This window comes from Cimex lectularius, unplaced genomic scaffold (assembly GCF_000648675.2).
Source record: "Cimex lectularius strain Harlan isolate CLEC.00 unplaced genomic scaffold, Clec_2.1 scaffold97, whole genome shotgun sequence".
Lineage (NCBI taxonomy): Eukaryota > Metazoa > Arthropoda > Insecta > Hemiptera > Cimicidae > Cimex > Cimex lectularius.
In genome coordinates this window covers 633,676-651,837 of record NW_019392672.1, presented here as the reverse complement: position 1 = coordinate 651,837, position 18,162 = coordinate 633,676, and the positions used below count along the sequence as shown (strand labels likewise).

At 34.6% G+C, this 18,162-nt stretch overlaps 1 protein-coding gene across 2 annotated transcripts; it reads left to right on the top strand.

Annotated features, from left to right (window-relative positions):
* Positions 1 to 2,039: 2,039 nt before the first annotated feature.
* Positions 2,040 to 17,999, top strand: LOC106667052 (engulfment and cell motility protein 1). Of its 2 annotated transcripts, none has more exons than XM_014394687.2 (8): positions 2,040 to 2,533; positions 6,315 to 6,872; positions 10,654 to 10,746; positions 10,801 to 11,040; positions 16,475 to 16,999; positions 17,065 to 17,240; positions 17,298 to 17,428; positions 17,494 to 17,999. In XM_014394687.2, the coding sequence occupies exons 1-8, from the start codon at positions 2,255 to 2,257 to the stop codon at positions 17,655 to 17,657; spliced, it is 2,166 nt and encodes a 721-aa protein (XP_014250173.1). In that variant the 5' UTR covers positions 2,040 to 2,254; the 3' UTR covers positions 17,658 to 17,999. The 2 variants fall into 2 exon arrangements, with proteins under 2 accessions (XP_014250173.1, XP_014250174.1); XM_014394688.2 differs by lacking the exon at positions 2,040 to 2,533 and adding an exon at positions 2,555 to 3,118.
* The last annotated feature ends 163 nt before the right edge of the window (positions 18,000 to 18,162 follow it).

The window sequence follows — 18,162 nt, the reverse complement described above, 5'->3', positions numbered from 1 at the left end:
CACATTAAAACGATAGTTACTTAAAGCATAATAATTTTATTTAGTAAAAAAAATGTACTATGTAAGTAGTTATAATGCTTTATTATATTATTTTTCTATAATTCTTAGTCGTTATAATTATATAGACAGGGCGTTAATTAAATCTTTGTTATTTTATTTAAGAGGATTTTATAGTCTTTTTCATTTATGTATAGTATAGTGTTTATTAATGTTGAGTTAGTTATAATCATTGTATTGTATATATTTTTTTCTCCTTACTTAAAATAAAACTAATAAAAAAATAATAGTAATAATATATGGATGCTTTTACAAATAGTATAAATTACAAGGTTATTAACAATTAAAGTAGTACATAAACAAAATTTTTAAAAGAACAAAACAACAACAAACAATAATAAAAAAACAATAAACTATATAAATATTTTTATATAGTAATATATAATATTTTATATAATAGAAGAATTATACTTTATGTAATACAACTATATCTATTTCAAAACAATCTCTAAAATTATCGCCTTTAATTTATGTTTAAATGCATTAAAATTTAGTTGAAAAAAATTCATATTTGAACATATTTTATTTCCTTTTTTCATTATTCTATTTATTGGTGAATAAAATATGTATGTTGTTTTACAAAAGGGTATTCTGAACATGTACTGGTACTTTTTAAAAAATTCCGCTATTTTATTTATTTTATTAAATTGGTGAAAAATAATTTATCTATTAGTGTTTTTAGTATTTTTGATATTTTAATTGTTGTTATTTATATATTATTTATTTATTATCACGGATTTATAAACATCTACATATGTACCTGATAAAGAAATTGTAAACTAACTCAGCCCTGAAGATGTTTACAAATGGCATGAAGTTGGGAGTGTATATGTATATCTTAGGGTATTTATATTTATTTCATAGTTATATTTAGATGTATATCTCATTTTTCAAAAAATTTCCTTGAGCTAATTGCTAATGCAAAGGCAAAAAATAGAAAAATCTATCTAATTTATAAATCTCTATGTAAAAACAAACATAACCATTCATACTAAAAATGGTAGGGGTTAGTTAGATAGTATTAGTTACTACTATTATTATTATATTACTACTATTATTATAGTATTAGTTACTACTATTATTATTATATAATATTATATTACTACTATTATTATAGTATTAGTTACTACTAACATTAGTTCAGAACATTTGGCAAAACTTAAAAAAATATCTCCGAATGGCTCTTCTGTTTCCTTCATTTGGATTCATTTCGGGATTAAGGGAAATGAGCTAGCTGACAACGCAGCCAAAGTTGCACAGAACAATCCTACCATCTCAGTTTTAACAAATCCTGAATATATAAAGTCTTTCAAACTACAATTAATTGAAAATTGGGAAAATCAGTGGAAACAAACCACTTCCAACAAATTACAAAATATAAAAGAGACTGTTAAACCTTGGGAAACATCTTTCCAAACTTCCAGGCGTTACTAGGTCGTACTATGTCGATTATGAATAGGGCACACAAATATGACCCGCAGGCACCTCATGAAAAATCTATACCACCAACATGCCTTGCCTTCGTGGTGATCAATTAGATGTATTACTCGTACTTGCACCTCCTTCCTTTTGTCTGAGGAGGGCTCATTACCCTAAAATCCCCTGGACTATAAAAGAAATGTTAGGGAATGAACAGAAAAAAAATTGATCAAGTCTTTGAAATGAAAGTCTAAAAATGAGAAATCTTTATAAACTTATATAAATTTCCATAATTTCCAATAAACAACTGGTAGTACAAAGGCGATGATAAATGTTGATGTTTTTGGCCTAATTAAAAAAGAAAAACTTGATCATAAATTCTTTAAAACAGTAGAAATTTTATTTTTTATAACTAAGGTATGTTATAAACATGCTAATAATTGTGTAGTGTTTATTATCTGAAACTGGTACAAGACACTAGTTATTTTGTAAAATCTGTGAATATTTACAATTTTTTGTATATTTATGTTTTTGTTGATTGTTGTATGATGTTATAATTGCAGTATAAAAAACAAAACAGTGGAACGAAGTGGGGTGCCAGACCCAAACTGTGACGGTGCTAATTATGATAAGCCCTGATGACAATGCCGTCTGCACTCGGCGGGTGACCAGAGGTTTTAGATTTTTAGTTGTCATCGGAAGTGTTTTGTAAACTGATCGGTTGCGTCCTGTGACCTGCCTCTTCCTCCGTTTCTAGGCTGTAGTCGTCAGCATCAGGATGACGGCGGCCAAAGACGCGAACCTGGTGAAAATCGCCGTCGAGATGGTGAACCAGACGCCGCAGCTCATAGTCTTCAACCAGAAGCAGACCCTGGTGTCCATCATCCAGGAGCTGTGCAACGGGTGGGGCCTCTCAGAGCCGGACCAATACGCCCTGCAGTTTTCAGAGAAGAACAATTCAAACTATATCACGGAGAAGAACAGAAACGAAGTCAAGAACGGCTCTGTCCTCAAGCTCACGTTTTCACCCTTGAAGACGGCCAGCGACATACTGCAGGTGCTCATGATGTTTCATAACGTCTCAATAACTTTTCTGGATAATGGAGTTACAAGCAAGGCAAAACTTATGTAGCATTGATTGTCTGTTCCACAGCCTTTATTCACATGAGCAGATATCTCTGAGCAGTTGTCAGATTATTTAAAACGACCATAGCCGAGTTTACCTTACATACGAAGTTCACAATAAGTTGGCTTCAGATGTTTTATTCACCGATGGTGCCGAACATTTGCCAAGTCTTTTGGCATTTGCCAAATAGAATGCCTATGTATATACATATGCAGGGTTCATAAAACCAGCCAGTTTGTGCAATTTTATTTGTATTTGCCAAGTGCCGTGCGAGTCCTCAATGCACTGTCAATTGTGATGGGCATCAGTGAAATTTTCATTGCTGCAGCTGCGGTAATGTTTTTGTGTAATGGGTGATCACAAATCAGTCCCAAAATACTGTTGCTTCATGTTATTTTCGATCCTTTTCCTCGCATCAAAAACCTTGTTCTGATTTTTGTGATTCGGAAGAGAAGACGCTGATACAGATTGTGGAAGACTGTTGGACGAATCCATTCCTAACCAACAGTAACAACAGTATGTTGTCATTAATACATCTATACCAGTTAGGAATTGTTTATTCTTGAAAAATAAATAGCAGTAAATAGAATTGGATGATTACATTTGATGTACGTACAGTACAGTTAATTACATGTGTGGATGCTTCAAGTTTGGCTTCTTCATGAATATTTGTGCACTTTGAAGCAGACAAGGAAACCGACAATTAGACGAGTACTGAATATAGTTGCTCGGCGAATAAATGAGCACTCCTCCCCACTGGACAGAATTTGGCGAACCTTTACTCGGCATTCGGGGAATCTCGCGTGTCTGGAGCCACCTGTATACTTAAGGTACACGTTGAGGCGACGAGACAGGTCTGTTAGTGTGAAGTACACAGTCCTTGGCAACATTGGGAATGAGTCTTACAAGAAATTTGAAACCATTTACTAAAAATTTATGTCAATTTATAGACATTCCGTAAAGTTGTTTTGCCTGATGATTAACTGAAAATAGGTCGAAAGGTTGAAAAACATTTTTTTTTCATTCAGACTATACCAACAACTAGATTATTCATGAAACCCACAGTTAGATGCATTAGTATTAATTCTAGACATATGCAGCTATTTGACAATTGCTGAATAATAAACTATGATTAGCGAGGGTACTACCTCTCCCTAATGAAAACATGTGTACTAATGCATCTACCCTAAATCATAAGACAAACACTTTGAGCCCTGAAGATGATCTCAATAAAGATCGAAACGTTGGCACGATAAAGAAAATGTTTTTCTGAAACCTACTTCACACCAGACCGCATCTCATGATTTCTGAATAATTATCGATTAATGTTCTCTAATCACCACACTTTTTTTTTTTAAGTTGTGGGGAGCATCAGGAATGAAGTATTTCAAAAAAACACATTTTTTTGCCAAAGTTTCGTCCTTTCATTGGGTCATCTTCAGAGCCTGGGTGAATTACAAAACATATGAAACGTTGTGGGGAAAAACAGGCTAAGTACACGATTTGTTTTTCCAAATGAAAATTTATCCATATTGCAAAAATATTTTCAATATTTAATTTTTGATTTGATGTGAAAGGTGTTTAAATTTAATAGCTGTATTTTTCATTAAATTTTTAAGAACAGCCTAGTGCTTCAAACATAATGGTAAATCGATTTTTTGCTCTCCTGTAAAATTTAGAAAAATGGAGATGTACTGTTTTTCCCCTGACCCCTTCATATGTTGATTTAAAAAATAATTATAGAATATTGATGTAAATAATATAAATTTTGAACCAAATATTTCATACTTACATACAGTGTGGTGCTATTCTTGTAGTGTCATGTTTGTAAATACAATAATATTACACCACACTCTATGTGAGTATGAAATATTTAGTTTAAAATTTATATTATTTCCTTCTGCATTCTATAATTATTTTTTCCAATTAACATAAGCTTTGTAATTCATACCTGGATAAAGGTCAAAACGTTGGCTGGCAAAACAATGAAAAAGGTGTTTTTCTAAAATAGTTCATTCCTAAACTCACTACCTCAACAATTTATGCAACGTAATGTCAAAAGAAAACTGAAAAATTTGGGGAAAAAAATATTACAAATGTTCAAGCACACGCTTCCACTACTGACCATTTAACACATAACAAAAATAAGTACAATTGATAAAATAATAAACAGACCAACTAGTTAAGTTCATAAATTGACAAAATGCATCAAACAAACGAAACCAGTATGGAGTGTCACCGAAGGTCCTAAAAACCACAATTATTAAGCTAAAATTTATTAATTATTTACTGGAGGAAAGCATTTTTCAAAGGACAAACCAATATTAGTAAAATTATGATTAAAATAAAGCATATTTATTTTTACATCGGAGGACTTTACAGATTGTACTTGACAGTTTTAAATCAGGTACAGGTGTAAATAAAGTAATATAACAATCATAAAAGGCATAACAATTTATTTTCTGAAAATCCCGCAACAATTTGCTGATATCGACCTTATGAAAGTGGTTTTTGTCATAAAATAAACTCATTCCTATCTAAATAATATTTTTTGGCGGGTTAGAATATGCAATATGTAATGTTTTGTATGTTAATTTTTTTATAAGACAAATTGACATATGTATTTTAAAATATAACAATAGCCAACAATAATCGCTGTAAGGTAAAGGTCCCAGGTTTGAATCCAGCAGCCCTGCATTTGAACCCGACATACTTTACACGGGCTTTTTACCATCTGCATCCCAAGGGGGGGGGGAACAAAAAAAAAACTGAGGAACTTGAGAGAAAAGAACTTGTGATTTTCTCTAGATTGCGAATGGGTCACATCAGGCTAATCCATAATAAGCTTTTAATAAGCAACAATCTTCCAACTTGTCCTCGATGTTTGCGAAGTGGAGAACGTATCATTCTGACAGCAAAACATATTTTGGTCGACTGTCGCACTTTGCAACCCTTTAGGCAAAGGCTCAACCTTTCGAGTGATTTACAGGAGTTACTGGGTCCCCAGTGTTTCTTTCGAAGAGCACTTTTCAGCGTTCTCAAATTTATTGGGATTTATAATGAGATGTAGGCCTTTTCCCAAATTGTTATACCATTGAATGTTTGCCTGCTAGGGCGTGAAATGACCTTAGCTGTTAAAACGCCCTTAAAAATTAATAATTATATATATATATATATATATATATATATATATGTGTGTGTGTGTGTATAGTGTGTATAGTAGTAGTATGAGTTTTCTGAAATTAGACATTTAAATTTTGGGGATGAGCACCATGTGAAATTTACTTGTTCTTGATTATTGGGTTTAAAGTCAAGCATGTAAAGTCCTAATGTAAATTAAACATTAAAATAATTTACATACATTATTAATTAAAATAATAAATTTTACAAAAGAAAGACAAGAAGTGTAAATAATAAATGCTTTACTAAAAAGGATCTAGTATTACTTTACAGTGGTAATTAAATGAATAGACATTTGTGGTAAATACATACTTGTTGTTACTGTAGAATTAATGGTGATACAAATTTCAAAAGAGATTTATGCAATGTATAAACATACGCCTTAAACATAACTGTTTTTATTATGTTTTTATTAGTTATTGATTTATAATTAAAAATCATACAAATTATTAATCACTGAATAACTGTTTTTATTAATTAGATACAAATATTTATATTATGTGCTTGGTTTGAATAAAGACTTTCTTTGTAGGTGTTGCATACTGGGACCCCCGAGGAAAAGACTGTGAGCCTTGAAAACCTTACACTATTGAGTACTGATGTGACCTTTGCCCTCGAATTCATAAACAAACAAGGTTTGTCTTTGATAATTGGCCTAATAAGCGGTGGGAAGTGCAAGGGGCAGATGCTCGCCTATCTGCTGAAGTCGTTCGTCGAGCTAATGGACCACGGCAACGTGTCCTGGGACGTCCTCGAGGGGCCGTTTATCAACACGGTTGCCGGCTACGTGAACAACCAGCCGACACCGCAGGACCCCAAGGTCATTCAGGCTTCGCTGTCGATCTTGGAAAACATCCTAGTCAACAGCACTGGCAAATACGCCCAGATTGAAAAGGAAGTGGTTTTCCAAAATCTTGAGCAGCATTTACAGACGCAGAACCCGGTCATTCAACAGAACACTTTGGCTCTCATCAATGCGTTCCTAGCTAAAGCAGATGCTGCTAAGCAGAAAGCGCTTGCAACGAAACTTTGTTCTAAACAAGTCCGCAATGCTATTCTCACTTATATTATACAAAAATCACCAGAAAAGGTAAATAAATCAGTTGATGATTTTGCAATATTATATATTATATAATACACTTTATCAATTTCTATATAACATTTTATTTGAGCTATCTATTTTTCAAATGTAAACATTACTAATAATATATTATGTACACTGAGAGGCAAAAAAAGTGGCCATCCTTAATATTTTTAATTATTAAATTCACTAATTTCGTGGTCCGCTTGACCAATTAATACATTACAATTAATTAAGGTTTTTAGTTGAGATGAAAAAAAGTTAATGGCACGAGCGGGATTCGAACCCACGATCTTCGGCTAGATACGCCGCTGCTCTACCACTTGAGCTATCGTGACCTCAATCCACCGGACATCAACTTCCTATCTCAACCCCACCGTGTTGAAAAATGGCAAAAAGGAGGGAAAACTCATAAGGTGGGATTGAGATAGGAAGTTGATGTCCGAGTGGATCGAGGTCACGATAGCTCAAGTGGTAGAGCAGCGGCGTATATACCCGAAGATCGTGGGTTCAAATCCCGCTCGTGCCATTACCTTTTTTTCATCTCAACTAAAAACCTTAATTAATTGTAATTTTTAATTATCTATTAGACAATCCTCCATTCATCTCACAACAATATTTGATTTGTTTTTAACATATTAGAGGTAAATAAAACATCTCCCACTTGTGTTTACAATTGGATTTTATAAATTAATCTTTGATTAGTCAATCTCTTTGCTTCTTTTTGGGTTCCTCTTTTTCCACAGCATCTTGATTGCTGAATATTTTGTTGCAGCGCTTGGTTGAACCCCGCTGGCAAGACACAGCCCGTCGAAGCGATTGTTAAAGATTTGGTTGTTTTCAAGTGTTGCTATCGCATTGTTTGTGATTTCGACTCCTATATAAATAATATCGGGTGGCTTTGTGTAGAAATTAACATTCCCGCATTTCTAAATATGTCATTTTCCTCTAAAATATCTTTTCCATCATTAAAAATACAAATTCCTCCATCCCTTCCATCAAATATCTTATTTCTTTTTAACGTTGGATTTGAATCTGTTTTAACCCAAACTCCAGTCATGGCATTATCAAAAATTTCGTTTTGTTCTAATAGGCCTAGACCACCATTGTAAACTAGAACACTACCATTCTGTCCACCCCATATTTTATTTCCTCTAATAATTGGATTACTTCCAGTTCTTATCTGCACTCCTGAGTATAAGTGGTTAAATATATTGTCTTCCAGTTTGCCATGGCCATTGTTATAAAAATAAACACTGACTTGTTTTCCAGAGTGAATACGATTTCATCTTAATACAGGGGTGGAGCCTGTTGTTATCCAAACGCCGGCTAAAGTATTTGCATAAACTTCATTCTCTTCAATAAGCCCTTGACCTTTTTCATGAACATAAATGCCACCATGTTGCCCATAATGGATTTTGTTGTGCCTGACAATAGGATCGCTATTCGTACTAATTTGAATTCCAGCTAGTGCATTGCTGTATATATTTTTGTGTTCTATTAAGCCTCTACCTTCTCCAAAAATATACCCACCCCCTTGTTGCCAATTGTAAATTTCTTTTAGTCTTATTGTTGGGTTGCTGTTGGAAGTTATCCAAACTTCGGCATAATTATTCGAGTGGATTCTGTTATCTATAACTATAAATTGTTCTAGTCCATTTTCATGTACATATATCCCCCCTGTCTGCCCATGGTGTATTTCACAGTGCACCATCGTGGGGTTAGCACCAGCTTTTACTTCAAATCCGGCTATTCGGTTGTTATGAATGTCATTAGCTTCAAAAAATGCCCACATCTCTTCCATGATGTATATGATTGCGACGCATTATAGGATTGGCGTAATTCTTAACCCAAATTTCATTGCTTTTTCTGTAAAACTTCTTCCTAATGTTCTGGTGGTATCATTTTTTTTTTTTTTAAGTAGTTCCATTTTTAAGTTGCAAATTTGTTTGAGTGATGGTTTTAAGTGGTACAGATTCGGCTAGCATAATAGCATTGTTTGAAGATGGAAGAAGTCAAGCGTATAGTGGCCAGGGTGCTTAACATTCCCAGAACAACTGGGTCTTCCATCGCTACCAAGATACTGGAGGTTACTCAAGAAGGCATGGATCAGGTCACCATCGTGTCACATCTCAGAGAGATGATAATTTTGTTGTTTCGAATTCACTCAGTAATCGACATTTCTACCGCTGTTGAGATCAAGCGATGTCTTCTACATGTTAATGCCAGTTTACGCACTGTAAGGTGAAGCCTTTTGTAAACTGGATTATGTGTGAGAAGGCCTACCACTGGTCCAAAACTTCTAACAATACACCAAACAGCTCAGTTAAGTCGATTGGTCTGAGCAAGAATGGACTAAAATCTTGTTTTCGGATTATTAGAGGTCATTTGGGTCATTTGACAGGTGAAAGAGGGTTTGTGAAGAACAGTAGAGTGATATATAGCTTTTTTTACCCTTTCCACCACCCTGCCGTACCTGAGGAAGACCCCATACCAGCGGACAAACGCTTTAGCTTAATCGAATTTGTATATCTAAGGGATTTCAAATAAATGGGATAAAATTACCTCCCAATGATCTTTCCTTCAGGCAGGATTGCTGGTCGATTTTTGAAAGGACCATATTTTCATTTTAAAACCTAAAACAAAACGTCTTCCCTTGCTGGTTTCCTCTTGCACATTTACTTTTCTTCATTTTATTTTCTATATATTTATATTATCTAAAATTTTCTTACAAAGAAGAGGAAAACAGCCTGGAACCCTAAACCTAAACCTATGTTTAATTATGCAATAAATAAATAACGGTAATAAAACTCTATAATTAGAATAAAAAGGAACTTGTTCATTTAAGTGTAGTTGAGGCAAAGTCTTTTAGTGCTGCAAACGATTTGATATCACAGGCTAGTTTCTGGAGATTAGGTGGCCAGTCTGCTGAGGTGATGGTCTTTTGCAAATGTTCTCTTTCTGCATTGAATTTGGTACAGCTGAAGAGTTTATGTTCGGCTGCAAATGGAGCTCTAACTCCGGAGAAGCTATGGAAGTGATGTTATGGTTTGGCCATTTCTCTGGAAGGTCACACAAACTTGAACTTCTTCGAGGGTTCCCCTGACTGCTGTGAATATATCGAAGATGTGCTATCAGACGATGTTCCTTATATGCCATTAATTGGTGACGGTTTTATTTTTATGCATTACAATACAAAGTTGGCGACTACTTGGAATGGGCTTCAATTCAATGTTGGTGTGGCCAGATTGTTGCCCCGACTTAGATCCTATTGAACACCTTTCGAATGAGGCGTCAAAGAGGGAAAAAGCGATACCAGAGAATTTGCAGGAATTAAGAATGGCGCTGTTGGAGGAGTATGAAAATATTCTTCAACACTACATCCAAAACCTAATAAAATTGATGCCACATTGAATGCAAGCAGTGATCAATGCAAGAGAAGAAAATAATCTATACTGAATTATCTTCTTGGTTACCTTAGCAACATTTTTGGTAAAATTGTTTTACTTGGTTTATTTTTATTTATTTATTTTTATTTAACTATATCCAGTAAAGAACAAAAAATAAAAATTAAAATAATGTATTTGCTAAATAAATTAAAAAAACAAGAAAAAAAAAGATGATGGCCATTTTTATTGCCTCTTAGTGTATACATTGTCAAATAAATGATAATTTGATATTATTTCTAACAAATAAATTTATTGTGATCCTTGTAAATTTTCTTGTATTATATCAAATATAATTGTTTGTGCAGTCAGAAAATCAAAACAGAATTTATTGTTGATTTTAGGTCGGTGCAGAGTTAGCTCATCAACTGTACGTTTATCAGACGTATCTGCTCGGCCTGCTTGAACCCAGAATGAGGACTAAAATGGATTCACAGGTAATTTAACAAATTTGTTCGTTATATCGCTGAAAGTTAACAATATTTGTTCAGGACCAAGACGCCCACGAGAAAATCAAGGAATTGAGGAAAATCGCCTTCGACACAGAAGGCACTGCCGGCAATGACTCCCTGGCAAAAAAACAGCTCGGCGTTTACACAAAAGACTACAAAAAGCTTGGATTTAAATACGACATCAACCCGGCTCTGGACTTCACTGAAACCCCTCCTGGAATGCTAGCTTTGGATTGTATGGTTTACTTTGCCAAAACGCAAACAGAGAACTACACGAAGGTAACTTTTGTACTTTAGAGGGAGGAAGTACTTAATAAGGAAGACCTAGTTAACTAATTAGGCCAACTTGCCTACAAACAACCTCATCCTTTATATTATGTCACTTTATATCTATCTTTATATCATTTGTTAACGCATCATTAGAAAAACAATGCACTGCTTAAACGGACTCTGGTGTAATTTGTAAATGAATGAATTCCATTCTAATTTATAAACTTGTAAATATTGTTAAAAAAAATTGGTATTTAAATAAAGCTACAAAATCTACTAAGAAATGAAACTATTATGTACTTATAAAAAGTTCAGAAAAACAAAATCAAATCAAAGTTTGAAGACATCCCATACAGCCGCAGTAGCTCAATCTTTTCCGATTTTCTTCTCAACCGTCTTTGGAAATAATAATAATAAACACATAATTAATTAAATAATTGTAGCTCAATCTGTCATAGAATTCTTGTCGAACATTTCTCATTTGTAATGGCAGATTATCGCAACATGTTTGTATACCATACACTAATTTGAAAAAAAAAAAAAAAAAAAAAAAGTAAATATTGAATTCACTAATTTTGTGGTCCGCTTGACCAATTAATATATTACAATTAATTAAGGTTTTTAGTTGAGATAAAAACGTCAATGGCACAAGCGGGATTCGAACCCACGATCTTCGGCTAGATACACCACTGCTCTACCACTCGAGCTATCGTGACCTCGATCCACTCGGACACTAACTTCCCATCTCAACCCCACGTTTTGAAGTTCCCCTCCTTTTTGCCATTTTTCAAATGTCGTGTAATCGGTTTAGATTCTCGACGACAAATGAAAAGGCCACGGAGAGCTTTAGTGAAGTATACTTCATTTTAAATCATTAAATTCACTAATTTCATGGTCCGCTTGACCAATTAATATATTACAATTAATTATGATTTTTAGTTGAGATAAAAAAGTCAATGGCACGAGCGGGATTCGAACCCACGACCTTCGGCTAGATACGCCGCTACTCTACCACCTGACACTAACTTCCCATCTCAACCCCACCTTTTGAAAAATGGCAAAAAGGAGGGAAACTTCAAAAAAATAAAAATACTTAACAATTTATTTATTTAGTAATAAAAAGGAGACTGCGGTGGCTCACTGGTGAGGGCAAACAACTACTATTTGCCATACTAGCAATCCTGGGTTTGAATCCCAGTATAGACCATGGATTTTTAATTGTGAATAATACGGAGAAAGCATTGTAAAGTGATTTGACCTCTTGACCGGCCCACCCAAGTTGTACGTTAAACCGTTGATTTGACTAAAAATCCTTTGGTTTTCTATTTTAAACAGGTTGCAATTTTTAAATTAAACATTCCTTTCAACTCATTGTTTACATTTAATAATATAAAGCAATGAGATATTTAAGGTCAAACAAGTATCTTGTTGGTGATTATTATTTCTGGGGTTATTATATACAAATACAATGATTAGGGGGGGATACATAACTTTTTAATTGAATCTGAATTGATGTAATCATAAAAGTTTTTTTTTTTTACTCCAAAAATTTTATACAGCCATTTTTTTTCATTATTCGCATTATTATTATTTATTATTATTATTATTATTATTATTATTGAGAATTAGATATTACGATATTTTTATACACTTTTATACAATCACACAGTAACATACTATTTCTAAGGAAAGCTTACAACTCACGATATACAGCCTATTCGGTTGACGATAACAAAGTACCATATACATAAAGCGGTTGTAGATTTATTTCTTTGTCATTAAAAAGTCTATCAAACATATTTCTGCATTCATTCCCGTGTTTCCTGCAGTGCATGATGATGTGTTCAAGTTCTTCGTATATTCCACCGTCCTCACAGTACGGTGACGAAATTATATTCAGTCTATTGAGGTATCCCTTGCAGAGTCCGTGATTGGATCGTTTTGCAAAAGGCCTTGTTTATATTATTTTCTTTGCTGAACCAAGGCTCTTGTCCTACTAACGGAAACATATTTTTGTGGAATACACCTTTGTTGTTTGAAAGGTATTTGGTTTGCCAATCTATCTACTTAATAAAGCATTAATACTTAATATAGCATGCAGATCTTTTCTGGGTACAGCTACATTTAGAGTGTTGTCTGTTGTGGTGGCATCTTTGGCTAGCCGATCTATGACATCACTGTGTTTGAACCCCGTATGGCCTTTGATCCAGGTGATTACTACTTTATGCCCTTTAGACCTGATCATTGCTGAATGTTCAAGGATCTCGATGATAATGTAGTCTGCTATAAACAACTTTTTGTCATTACGAAGTTGTTCAACACAGCTATGACAATCTGTACATATGACATTTGGGAATTGCTTGTCATTCGCATACTTCATAGCTTCCCTTATAGCAATCAATTCTGCACTATATATGGGTAGGTACTGTGGGAGTGAAAGCGTTTTGCTGTAATTCTGCACGGGATCGTAAAATGCACACCCGTTGTGATGAAAGTTGATATGTTACAATTTATACTGATGTTGGAAAATGGCATTGAATTTTGAACGAGCAACCCAACTCCTCCATAACCATCATTTCTATTGTGATGTATGAAATTAAAACCAGAAAATTTTATTCTATGGCTGGAGACAAGTTTCGGATAAAATAACGATATCAATTTTTAGTCTATTATCTCCTCCGAAGGTCCTTTCTTTGAAATTATAGAGCAGCAAATCCATCGAAGCAATCATAAATTCATTTTGTCAATTTTAGTTTGTATTATTCTGATATCGCATATTGGTTTGAAAATTTTTAACATCGTTTATAAGTTGCTGATTAGCTTGGAAAATATTTGAGAACATTTCTTCTGGTTTCACACATTATTTTTGAGATCTCGTGCACTTTTATGCAGCAGATTTACATACTTTAAGGCCATAGTACTGCCACGACCTCCTCGTCGGTGAGACGGTGGAAAAGGAGGTGCGGTGCACTAAAAAGGGGATTACGGGAATAAGGTTAAATTATTAAAATAAAAGGTACTTCTGTATTGTTAAGGAAAAAAAAATAAATGGTGAGAAAAGTTTTATACAAAGGATGCCTTTTTTGGGTTATTTTAATTATTCTGCACTTAATTTGGGAGTCCCCTCTGCAGTAGGTCTGTCCTTCACAACATCCTTAGCGCACCTGGCGCTAAAGGGCCTAATGCTGGCGGAGTCTCCTTCCCCGCTGGAAAAGGGTGACCACACCCCCGCTTCCACGGTTCATGTGTTGCGAGATCTCCTGAGTCGTGACAGTACATTCTCTTATAATGTTTATTTACGTTTTAGTATTGAAAGCATGGCCTTGTAAACTGTATTTCGATTGAACTTTTACATTAACTCTAATCTGATTTTTATTGATTGAATAAGGGTTTATTGAAATGATAAATGATGGAGTGAGTGTGGTGTTCAATCCTTTTCAAAAAGATACTTCCTACTCACAGTAAGTTGTTTCGCAACGATCCGGATTTTGAGCCCTTCAACCTGATGATGAGCTAAAGGGCTCAAAATCCAGATCATTGCAAAACAACTTACTGTGAGTAGGAACTATCTTTTTAAAAAAAGAATAAGGGTTTTGACTGAAGGATGGCATTTTAGAGACGGGTTGAAATTTAAGCTTTGTTTTATGTTCATTTGAAGTTGTAGGTTCATTAAAGAAATTCTGACAACTTTGCTAACAGATTAAATCTGACTGAAAGCAGTACTTCTGGAAATAGTGAATGATGGAGTGAGTGCGGTGCTCAATCCTTTTTTTAAAAAGATAGTTCCTACTCACAGTAAGTTGTTTTCTAACGGTCCGGATTTTGAGCTTTTAGCTCATCATCAGGTTGAAGGATTTCTACAACCACGTCTCTCGACATGAATTGCAAAACAGAATCCGCCGATACCCCCGCCAACACGACGTTCCAATGAGGAGCTGGTTTTTTAATGGCGCTCAATGGTAGGAACTATCTTTTTTTAAAAGGGATTGCAGAAGTTCAGTGTTTAGGAGGATAGAGATCAGAAAAGCTAGAACGAGGATGACGGCGGTGTACCGAAGATTTAAAGATTAGGAGGGAAGTGGGAAGATATTGCCTTGTAAAACCAAGGAAGTATAGCCTGCGGTGGGAAAGGTATAACCACTTCAAGCTAAAGTAAGATCACTCATGTGGGACCTCCTTGGAGAGATGAAAATGAAGCGTACAAAACAATTCATTAAGTGCTTAAGTCTTAAGTCCTCAGTTAGTCTCTCGTACATCACCAGAGTCAAAGTGTGGGAGAATAAGAAATATATATATATATTTTTGGCCTCTCAGTATGCAGAGTGGCCCCAATTGATTCAGTCACACTTACAGCTCTTGGAGGAAATTGAACGCTGAGTAAAAAATGTCCTATGAACCTGTGTCCGCAAACCCTTCAGTTCTGAGCTACAGGCAAAAAACCATGAAAAACCACGCTTTTTGACCTTATTCGGGAAATTGTTATTAAACCGTTAGCCTGACTATAAAACAGCTTGAAACAACATCTGCAGAGGATTAATTTCTGCATTGAATGAGATTAAAACCAGCCTGATCGGCCAAAAATTTCATTTTTGGTGATTTTTCAAAGTTAGGAGGTGAAGGGGTACACAAAATTCACCATTTCTGACATTTTTTATCGATTTTGCGTACATTTTCTAAAATTGCTAAGTAAGCCATTCAGATTTTTCGTTCATTATTTCATTCAGTAAGGAGTACCCATCAGAAAACAGTAACATTCGATTTAGATGAAAAGCAGTGAATTAGCCAAAATTTGAATGTTTCATTAGTCAGACTGGGGTTGGTCTAATGTGACGGAGAATTCGATCACCAACAAATGAGGTTTGTAACAGAGAATTTTTTGATAGGGTGTTCAAGTTGTGAATTTTCAATAAAAATGTCAGAAATGGTGGATTTTGTGTACCCCTCCACCTCCTAACTTCGAAAAATCACCAAAAATGAACTTTTCGGCTGTTCAGGCTGGTTTTAATCTCATTCGACGCAGAAATTAATCCTCTACAGATGTTGTTTCGAGCTGTTTTACGGTCAGGCTAACGGTTTACTAACAATTTCACGAATAAGATCCAAAAACGTGGTTTTTCATGGTTTTTTTGCCTGTAGCTCGGAACTGAAGGGTTTGAGGACAGGTTCATAGGACCTTTTTTACTCAGCGTTCAATTTCCTATAAGATAGGGACATGTGCCTGAATCGATTGGAGTCACCCTGTATATACATTTATATAATTATTACGAGGTGTAAGCATTCCCCACAATGGACTTCAAACATGGTAGAAACTGAAACCCTGATTATTTCTAATTCTATAATTATTTTGTACTATAATTATAAATATTCTTGATCATAGTATGTAATTAAAGATTTTGGTTTTCTTTATATTTAAATATAGATAGTAAAATTTGTAAATCATTAGGTTGTATTAGAGAATTCGTGCAGAGCCGATGAACACGAGTGCCCTTTTGGTAGGACGAGCCTAGAGCTTGTCAAGCTGCTCTGCCAAATGCTACAGATCGGCGAACCACCAAACGAACAGGGACAGACTTACTACCCGATGTTCTTCACACACGAACACCCCTTCGAGGAGTTCTTTTGTATATGCATTGTTCTCCTCAATAAAACCTGGAAAGAGATGCGTGCTACGATTGAAGACTTTGTCAAAGTGTTCAGCGTCGTGCGCGAACAAATCACCAGAGCCCTCGCAGACCACTCGAGCGCCTTTGACAAATTCAGGATGCGCCTTCTCTGCCTCACGTACAGCGAGATAACTTCCCTCTGGCAACAAGAACGCACCACGAGGGAAGAGTGGGAGTCTCACGCAAAGCCGATTGTTCAGTTAAAAGAAATGATAACACCGGAGATACTAGAGCTGATACAAAAACAGAGATTGGCTTTTTTGGTGGACGGTACTCGTTTCACAAAATATTCACAAAGAGGGCAGGTGATTTTTTTTAAAAACAATAATATTAATTCAGACAAAACTGACTAGTATTGTAATACTTTCAGAGAATTAAAGATAAATTCTGGTACGTAAGGTTGTCTCCGAGTCATAAAGTCTTCCACTATGGCGACTGTGATGAAAAAAGTGTTCCAACTGTCGAAAACCTTCCAAATAAACTAGCCGTTATTGATATTAAAGCTCTCGTCACTGGAAAAGATTGCCCACATATGAAAGATACCAGGTTTGTAGAATTTAGATACACGATTAGACAAAAAAAGTAATACACAAAATTTTGTAGAGGCCGAAAGACTACACATCAGCTGGCATTTTCTCTTACGTTGGAATCTGTTGATGTACAGTCCTTGGACTTTGTAGCCCCTGATGAACAGGTCTTCAATTATTGGACAGATGGGATAAATGCCCTTTTAGGTTGTACCCTTATATTTCTTTTAATATAAAAATTACAAAGAATGTTTTTTTTTTGCTTTAATCAGGTAACAAAATGGTGAGCAAAGAAACTGAAAATGATCTCGAAACGCTTCTCTCAATGGATATCAAACTAAGGCTTTTGGACGCAGAAGGTATCGACATTCCAAAAGAGCCTCCTCCAATCCCTGACGACCCTCCCAACTACGATTTCGTCTGTGACATCAAATAAAATCATAGAGGTCAAAGGCCATATTTTGTGATATTAAATTTTATATTTATGCATATCCATTCTAAATTAATGAAGAGCATTTATTTAGGTGTAATTTATTTTGTACTGATTCAGCCACTCGGCATGTCAGAATCGTCATTTGCGATAGACTTGTAATGACATTTACCGACTTATATTTAACAGAAAAAAAAGCATAACCAAAGTTTTAATTTGTGTGTTTTTTAGATTTTACTTTTTAGATATTTATAGAATCAATATCTTATATCAAGACAATTGTGTTTGAATTATGGATCCATTTTAATGTATATTATTGGTTTGCAATATAGTATGTGAATATATTTATTTTTTAGCTATAAATAAATGATATTTTAGAGTGATGAAGTTTTTTGACAAGCAATGTGTACATTTTTTTGTATAATTTCCCATTAAATAAAAATGAAACCTTTTTAAGTTGACAAATTTAATAAGTAAAATCTTGATATTTGTTTGCTGACATATCGTAAGA